General features: G+C 58.6%; 1 protein-coding gene across 7 annotated transcripts in view; it reads right to left on the bottom strand.

Annotated features, from left to right (window-relative positions):
- Positions 1–595: 595 nt before the first annotated feature.
- Positions 596–8373, bottom strand: part of CTIF (cap binding complex dependent translation initiation factor) — a 324401-nt gene continuing 316623 nt past the window's right edge. For all 7 annotated transcript variants that reach the window (XM_070779021.1, XM_019986752.2, XM_019986753.2 and 4 more), the window contains 2 exons: positions 6353–6406; positions 596–4656 (listed from right to left, as the gene is read on the bottom strand). In XM_070779021.1, the coding sequence (XP_070635122.1) occupies positions 4441–4656; positions 6353–6406 (270 nt within the window). In that variant the 3' untranslated portion in view covers positions 596–4440. The remainder of the gene's footprint in view (positions 4657–6352; positions 6407–8373) is intronic.

Below are 8373 nucleotides of genomic sequence, written 5' to 3'. Positions count from 1 at the left end.
GACCTGTTGCCAGGAGGCAGTGTCCCCAGTGTCTTGTCACGGACAGGATTGTGCAAAACAAAGAACATGTCACCACAGGAAAAGAAATCACTGGGGCCCTTTGGGACCCTCAGATGAAAGACTGGCTTGACCTGTGGGGACAGGACAGCCACTTGCTGCTGACTTCTGGAAGCTGCTTTGCCCAAGTCTCAGTCTTCTTCAAAGGAGTCGTTGCCAAGTGTCACAGTGACTTTTTCACAGGAGGTGTAGGTTTGGGGGATGAGGTGGTTAAACATGCAGCAAACCAAATCTTCAGTGGAAAAGTTTTGTGCAGGACTGGTTACTCCTCTTGCCTTGGACAGGCCACGGTTCCCGGCTTGGGGGCAGGGGGACGGCATCTGTCTCCCTCCCCAGTGTTCTCCTGGACCACCCCTTCCCAACCTTCTCTAGCCCCTGGGCCCCGCTCCCCGCTGCGGCCCAACTCGGGGAATCTTCTCACCAGCTGATCACCTGGGTAGGGGCTCCTCCAAGGCCTCTGCCACGACCCGCTGAGGCACAAAAGCCTTTGGGAGAGATTTCCTTTGCTGACCGCGCAAAGAACAACAGATTCAGGGCATTTCTGTTTTTTGGTGTGGTTTATTTTTAAACCCACTTGTAGTTTGGGTTGAGCTGGAAAGCAGGACATACCAAGGGAGGGAAGGTGGTCGTCGCACGAGCAGGGTTCTGCCGCAGCTTTGGCGGGAAGCCCCCAGCTCCCTGCTCTGGGGAGGTAGGACCCGTCGCCAGGCTCCCAGCTGGCTCGGGCGAGGCAGGCAGCCCTTGTGTGCCAGTGTCCCGAGCAGAGGAGAAGAGTTGCCGTTTCTCTGATCTGTGTCCTCAAAGGCCCAGCCTGCGGTTTCCCAACAGAGCGCCGGCAGCTGAGGGACAGGACTTCGCGGGCAGGCCGGACAGTCTGTCGGGACGAGGAACACTGGCTGGCTTCTGATGCCAGATAACAGCCTGGGGCTTGGCGTCTGTGTGGCCCCTCGGGGCTGCTCCTGCGGCGGCCTGGCTGTCTGGGCCCCCGCCCCTGCAGCTGCCCAGGGCGTGATCAGAGCGGGAGGTTTCCCACACCCCCTCCCTCCCCATCCATTGGAGAAAATAAAATAAAAAATAAAAATTAGAATAAATACCGACTTGGCCCACATTTACATTTACACGGATGGACAGGACGATCCCCAAACCTTAAAGGTGTACAGACAGGTTAAGGAAGGACGAGCAGACGAAGAGTGGGTTTGGGGGTGCACACCCGCTGGGGAGGGTGCTGGGGGCTCCCGCCTTGTCCAGGGGAGGCTGGGGGTGGTGAGGGGGTGCCTTCTCGGGGCTGCAGTCCCAGAGCTCAGGCAGAGCCATGAGGCTCGTGGGAGCAGGACTGTGGCGAGCAGGCAGGCTGCCTGAGAGGAAAACCATGACTGCCTCATCTTGACTGGCAGAAGAGACGGGACGTGCGTCAGGATGGCGGGACCTCGCTTGCTCAGAGCTGAGGGAGCCACAGGCGAGGAGGGAAAACCGCACAAGCCTTAGAGGAGGACTGAGTCCTTAGAGGACCAAGCAACACCCAGTTTCGCCTCCCATCAAATACATTCAGAGGTCAACTCGGACACGGCCTCCCTGTCAGCGGGGGGATGTGGCCTGGGGAGGGGGCGGAGGTCTGAGGGCACTCCTGTCTGCCCCCGAGTTCCTAAGTAGTCTTCCGTGAGAAGCTGCCTCAGAGTTTAGGCTTTACTGTTATTTCCTTAAAAAAAATTTTTTTTGGGGGGCGGGGGGGAACGTTTTCCTTCCACATCTGAAAAAGTGGCAGCAACCTGCATTTAGAAAAACAGCTCCGACGGTTATGTGGATCAGCCAGGAAGCGCTCTCAAGCAGTGGAATCAACTAAGCGAACCGTATATGTCTGGAGGCCATGGTGACACGACACGTAATTAAAAATATATTTATATATGTATACATATTTATATCTCACTCCTTCCCACTCTGGTCCTAACAGTCAAGGCGGGGCTGGCCCTGAGGCAAGACCACCAAGGCAGGCTGTCGGGAGGAAGGGGCCCTTAGGAAGGCGGTGCCGAGATGTTAACTTGCCCGTCCAGGGAACATCGCCCCGAGCGCATGGTGTCCGGGGCCCCTTCAGGAAGCCTGCTCTCTGAGCCCAAGGCTGGGGTGGGAGACCCCCCTCTTCTGCATCCTCTACTTTCAGCCTCACTTTTAGGCTTCAGCGTTCTTCCAGGGCCCTGCTTCCTTCTCAGTAGATGTACTCATGTAGACACACACACACACACACATTCACATGCACACTCACACACACCTCACTTGAGGGAAGCAGGGCCTTCCTTCAGCCCAGGTGCGGGTCTCGGAGGGCGGCCAGGGAGCGGCTGCTTGCCGGGCTGGGGGCTGCTCGACCCCGTGGGGCCACGATTTCCCTGGGGCCTCTCTGAACATCCTGACGTCAGCCCAGCTCTTCCCTCAAGGCCTCCTGTGGGGCCTCTGGTGTCCGTGGCCCCAGGCTGAGCCAAAAGGTGCAGGAAAGGCGGTGAGGAAAAGACGGAGGAGCTTGGGAGGAAGGGGAGGAGGGTGGAGAAGGCAGGGGTGGGGCAGTGTGGACTCCTTGGCAGAGGCCACTGACCCCCTCCAGGTAAACTGCGCCCCTCCCCTTGTTCCCCAGCAGGCTCCTCCTGGGGACTGGCGGGAAGGTGGCGGCTGGTGGGATGGATAAGCCAGGGAGTACAGAGGAAGCCACCCCCTACCCCTACCTGCCTGCTCTCCTGGACTCAATAAGGGGACATTTCCTCCAGCCTGATCAGACCAGTCAGCCAGGGGCGGGGGTTCAAGGTGACCCAGGCCTCAACCGAAGAGCAAGTGAGGACACTGCTGGGCTCTGAGGCCGCCTTCTGGGGCCTCACGGAAATGGGGGCTCCAGACCAGGAGTGGGGCTGCACAGACACCAGAGACAACCCGAAGCCAGCCTCCCAGGGCCCGCCCCTCATCCTCCTCCTCAGCCATCAGAGAAGGGGCTGCCCCCAGGACTCGGACCCTCCAAGCGTCCCCAGCCTTGATGCCAGCCTGGAAAGCGGGTGGCTTGCTGGGATCCCTGATAGTCCTGCTCATGACTCAGCAAACAGACCCCTCCCAACAGCCCTGGGACAGTAGTACCCAGAGATCCCCCCACAGGGGGCACAGACCACGGCTGAGGACTCAGCTCGTTGAGTTAGTCCTAGGGAACCAGGTGTCCCGGTCTCCCTGAATCTGCCCCCCAGGGAGAGTTTGAGACAAGACCTGTGTGTGTGGCACTGGGAAGCATCACTGGGCTTTTCGGTTTTAATTCGCCAGCCTCTTTCTGAGCCCGGTTCACCACCAGGCCCCAGGCCAAGACAGGTTTAATGCTCTCCCAGCGGCGACAGTATCGGCCCTTTGAGGAAGGACGCTAGAAATGGAGAACAGAGAAGCCAGGGAAGCCGAGGGCCGAGGAGCACAGGGTTCCAGCGGGGACCCCTGCAGGGGCAGAAGTTTCCAATTACCCTAATTGGCTACTGGCAAGCTGTCTGTGGCTAGGATCCTTCCAGAGGAGGGCCGGGTTTGATCTCCCACTAATCAGGGGGTTCTCGCGGGGCTGACTGTGTGATCACATTGCGGGGCCCTCGGCACTGAGAGAGGAGACTTCAAAGCAGCTGACTTTTGAAAACAGTAAAACACAATAAAACAAAAGAGTGCAAGTAGAACGGCAAACTGTCTCCCCTCGAGGCCCCTGGCCCCCTCTGGGCCTGCAGCTCGGGGGTGGGGGGCGCTGAGGGACGAGGCTGGAAGGTGGGAGGGCGGAACGTGAAGGTTAGAGGAGATCGCCCCGTCCCCCAGCCCGCCGGCCGCGCGGACAAAGGCCGTCAATTAGGGGCGGCCGGTGGGGACTGTGCCTGCCTTTGTCCTCCCGGACATCTGCTCCATGTCGCCTGCTGCCGGTTGGCGACTGTGGCTGGCAGCACGCGCGAACAATGCAAACCCATCTCCGACCCACTTTTTCCAGCCTTCTGAGGTCCTTTCTGACCCAAGCTGTACACCAGCATGCGGCTGCCACGGCCTCTGAGGAGATGAACCCCTGCACACAGCACAGCCCGGTGCGGGGCGGGGAGGGGACGCCTTGCGTGGGAGGGGGCGGGGAGGAGGAGGGCCGGGCCACCGTGGAGAAGACACATGCTGCCCTTACTGGTGCGAGCTGCCGCATGCTCGGGCTGGGGGGCTCATCGGATGGGGGGCCGCTCCTCCTAGGGCTTCGGTCCCTTCCCCGTCTGGCTCCAGACTGGCCGCCGGCTCTGCCTGCCTTCCTCCCCACGCCTCTCTCCCGCCAGGGCCACCCCTGTCTTCCCGCCTGTCCATCTGGCTCTGAGCACCAGGGCCCCAGCTGCCCTGCGGGCCGCCCGCCAGGCCCCCGGGCTGTCAGGCGGTCAGTTTCTGGATGGTTCTGTTGTAGTACTGCGTGATGGGGGGCGTCAGGGGGTTCCAGCTGTTGGCGTGCAGCTCAATGACCTCCAGCAGCAGGGACCGAGTCAGCATGGATTCTGAGGGGCACAGCATCTTGTCGCGGGCACTGGCCAGGAGCTCGGCCATCATCTCGGGCAACTGCTCCTCCAGCAGTCGGCCTGTGCTCTGCAGCTGTGGGCAGAGAAGTGGGGTTAGGACGCGTGCTGGACCCCGAAAGGACTCCTGCTCTGTTCATCTCGGTTAGGGGTGCTTGCTAGGGGAGCAGGGAAAGGAAATCGCTAGATTATCCTAGGAAGGTGCCCAGGCCTCTTCCTCCCAGGACAGAGGGATGGAAAGGGTGGAGAGTGGAGACAGCCAGTGTGAGAGCCCACCTTTAACACCCAATCTGCTGGAGGAATGAGAGGAGTCAGGATATTGCCTGCTGTCTGGGGCTGTGAAGAGTCCTTACCAGGAACATGATGCTTCTCCCTTCATCCACTTGCCTCCCTTCTTACAGGAAGCCTTCCCTGACCACCGCCCGCACCCTTAAATGGCTACGTGATCTGCTTCCTTTGAGGGTGACCAGGTGGCCCCACATTAACCTTCTCTAGCTAGGACGTCTCTCTGGAAACGAAATTGGTCGTTGTTACCAGCCGTGTGTCCGTGTGGAACCCGAGAGCATGGATGAGGCCTCCTGTTCCTCTCCTCTCTAGCCCCACCATCCCCACAACCGACCTCTGCCCACACTAATGACATGACAGGGAGGAAACAGGATCCGGGGCAGAAGGCCAGCTGGAGGGCCTGCCCCCCAGAGGGGCCCCTGATGGTCCTGAAAAGCCCCTGGAGTTAGGAGAAGCCCGGATCTCCTGGATCAGACCGCCCTGCAGGCAGCCCCTGGAATCCAAGTCCCTGTTGCTGCCCAACCCTGGCCTCAGCCCACCCACTTCTCAGGGCTCTGCCTTCTTCCCCAAACCTTCCTTGAGCATCCTGGCGTGACCTGACCTCTCCCCTAACTCCTCAGAGAAGCGAGCTCTGTACCCCCATGTATTCTCCACATTGCCTCATCCACTCATGCATTTGAGCAAGATCTCTATCCGCAGCCAGACCACAAGCTGCCTGGAGGTTGGAACCATGCTTTCCCCTCCTCTCTTATCTCCCCTGCCTGGAGCCCAGAGCAGGGTACCCAGCTAGAACCCTGGCACGTCCTGGGTGTGGGCCCTGGAAGCCCCTCCCCTCACCACAGTGCCCTCTGAATGTCCCTGGGCTGTTTTCTTGTCTTTTTCCCTTTTGGCCACACTATATGGTTTGTGCAATCTTAGTCCCTCGACCAGGGGTCGAACCTGTGCCCTTAGCAGTAGAAGCGCAGAGCTCTGACCACTGGACCGGCAGGGAGATCCCCTTGGGCTGTTTTCTAAGGGCACATCTTTGTCCCTGTAACTGAGCCCTAGCCAAGTGACTGAAGCAAGAGCTCGGAGAGCAGCCGCCACACCTTGTGAACAGGGGTGGGACCTCTCATGGGGGCAGCTTGGAAGTGGGGAGTGCGACCTGGGGGTTCAACCTCAGTACCCCCCCTCAAACCCCCCTGCCACCAAAACCAGGGCAGATACCCGGGGGCAGGGCATCACTTGGGATCTTCTAAGTCATTTGTGGGGTGCACTGGACTGAGGAGGAGGTGGTCTTGGGGGCAGAGGGAATGTGAATGAGGCTAGCACCCCATCCTTCCCGCTGCAGTGGATGGAAAGGAACCCTGGGTCCACTCAGGAAGCCATCTCCCACTACCAGCCCTGGACTTGTGGACCCCTCCAGTGGTCCTTGGGCCCCCCAAACTGTTAAGCTGAGAGGGATGCGCAGGGTCTGAGGTGGGAGAGGTCTGAGCCACCCCGCTTACCTCCATTGAGCAGCACAGGACAGCATCTTCCTTCACATCCTGAGATTGCAAGAGCTGGAAGAGAGGGGCAGAGAACAAGCACTGAGGGGCGCTGAGCTGCTCTCAGCCCCCTGCAGCCTGGGACAAGCATCTCCCGGGGCTGCCGGGCCAGAGAGACAGCCCACGAAGGCTGAAGGGCAGCAGGAGCACCGCTCCAGAAAGCAGTGATTTCTCTGATGGGACCAGAGCAGCTGGAGGACTGCCGTGGTCGTGGAGCACGGGCACGTCGGCCAGGACAGAGGCCTGCCTACAGGCCCCCGTCCAGCAAGGCTGCGGTGGGTTTGAAGGCGGCGGCAGGCGTGCTGGGGTCACGGGCTGTGAACAGCTGGTCAGCAAAAATGAAATTCGTGTGCAAAGACTTCCTGATCAGTGCGAGGGGCTCAGCTATGGTCTCAAGGTGCTCCTGGACCCTGGCTACAGGAGGACTTCCCGAAATCACAGCGCTCTTCCCCACGGGCCCAGCACTGTGAGTCTGCAAAACCATGCACACCGTTCCAGACTGGAACTGTTGGAATTGCTTCCTGACCAAGGCCACAGCCAGGCTGCTCAGCGCTGGGGCCGATCACCCCGGATCCAGGCTCCCCTCTACCTACCGCGCTGCATTCTCTCAGTCTCTCTCTCTCTCTTTTTAAATTGAGCTAAAACTCAGTCACAGCAAGTCCACAATTTCTAGGCATACAATTCAGTGGCTTTTAGTAGATTCACAAGGTTGCCCAACCATCACCACTAACTCTAGGACTTTTTCATGGTCCCCAAAAGAAACCCGAACCCATTAGCTGTCAGCCCTCCTCCCACCCCCATCCCCTGACAACACCTAATGTGCTTCATCTCTACACGTGTACCTCTTCAGGACATTTTACGCAGTGGAATCATGTAACATGTGTTCTTTGGCGATTCATTTCTTCCACTAACAATGCTTTCAGAGCATGCTGTAGCACGCGTCCGTTCACTCCTTTTTGTGATCGGAAGATACGACACGGTAGGGCGTACACGATATCACACCGCATCGTGTTTGTCCTCTCATCAGTTGACTGACATGTAGGCTGCTTCCACTTTTTGGTTCTCGTGAACAACGCAGCCATGAACACTTGTGTACGAGCGTCCGCGTGGACATGTGCTTTCATCTCTCTTGGGCCCATCCGTGGGCGTGGAATTGCTGGGTCAGATGGTAATCCCACACTCAGCTTTCTGAGGACCTGACGAACTGCTGACAGTGGGTGTGCTGTTTTACACGCCCCCCAGCAGGGTTCAGGTTCTGATTTTTCCATATCCTCACCAATATTTGCTGTTTTCGGCCCCTTTCCCCATTTTTCCTTGAACCCCCCAGTAAAAATTCTCTCCAGGCACAGCTTTACAGAAACTTTGTCATCCTCTTCTCCCCGAGCCCCATGGACCACTTCTTCTGCGGGTCCCTCTGCTGGTAATGCTTCCCTCCTCAGCCCCTAAGTATATCTCTACCCCAACCCCACCACACTCATCAGCCCATCCACCAGATCATGTAAGTGATTTTTCCACCTGCTGGAACCCTGCATCGCCAGACTTCACATCCTTCAAGGCCTGGGTCATGTTCTGACTTTCCCTGGAGACTGTGGATCACTCCAGCATGGTGCCCACTCCTGCTTCTCACTCCTGAGCCCCCCAGCTTCCCCACCGCTCCGCATCCCACACAAGGAGCAAGGCATTTCCAGGGTGAACTGTGGCTTCCTGAGGGCAGGGCAGTGTGACGTTCATCTTGGCTGCCCTTTAACACCCAGCACAGCTCCTGGCAACAGCAGGGCTTCGCTAAATGTGGGTCAATGTGATTTATGCATTGTCTTTGTTTTAAAGGAAGGGGAGGAGAGTAAGGAGAGGGTGTCATAAGAGGAAGGCACTTAGGTCAGCTTCCTCGTCCACCGACCGAGAACTGAAGTCAAGGTTTCTGGTCTGGGGCACGACGTGGTCAGAAGGGTGAAAGGACACACCACTCGGGGACTGTTCCTTCT

Source organism: Bos indicus, chromosome 24 (assembly GCF_029378745.1).
Source record: "Bos indicus isolate NIAB-ARS_2022 breed Sahiwal x Tharparkar chromosome 24, NIAB-ARS_B.indTharparkar_mat_pri_1.0, whole genome shotgun sequence".
NCBI classification, from domain to species: domain Eukaryota; kingdom Metazoa; phylum Chordata; class Mammalia; order Artiodactyla; family Bovidae; genus Bos; species Bos indicus.
Note: the sequence above shows the minus strand (reverse complement) of the source record. Positions and strands in the feature narration are given on the sequence as shown.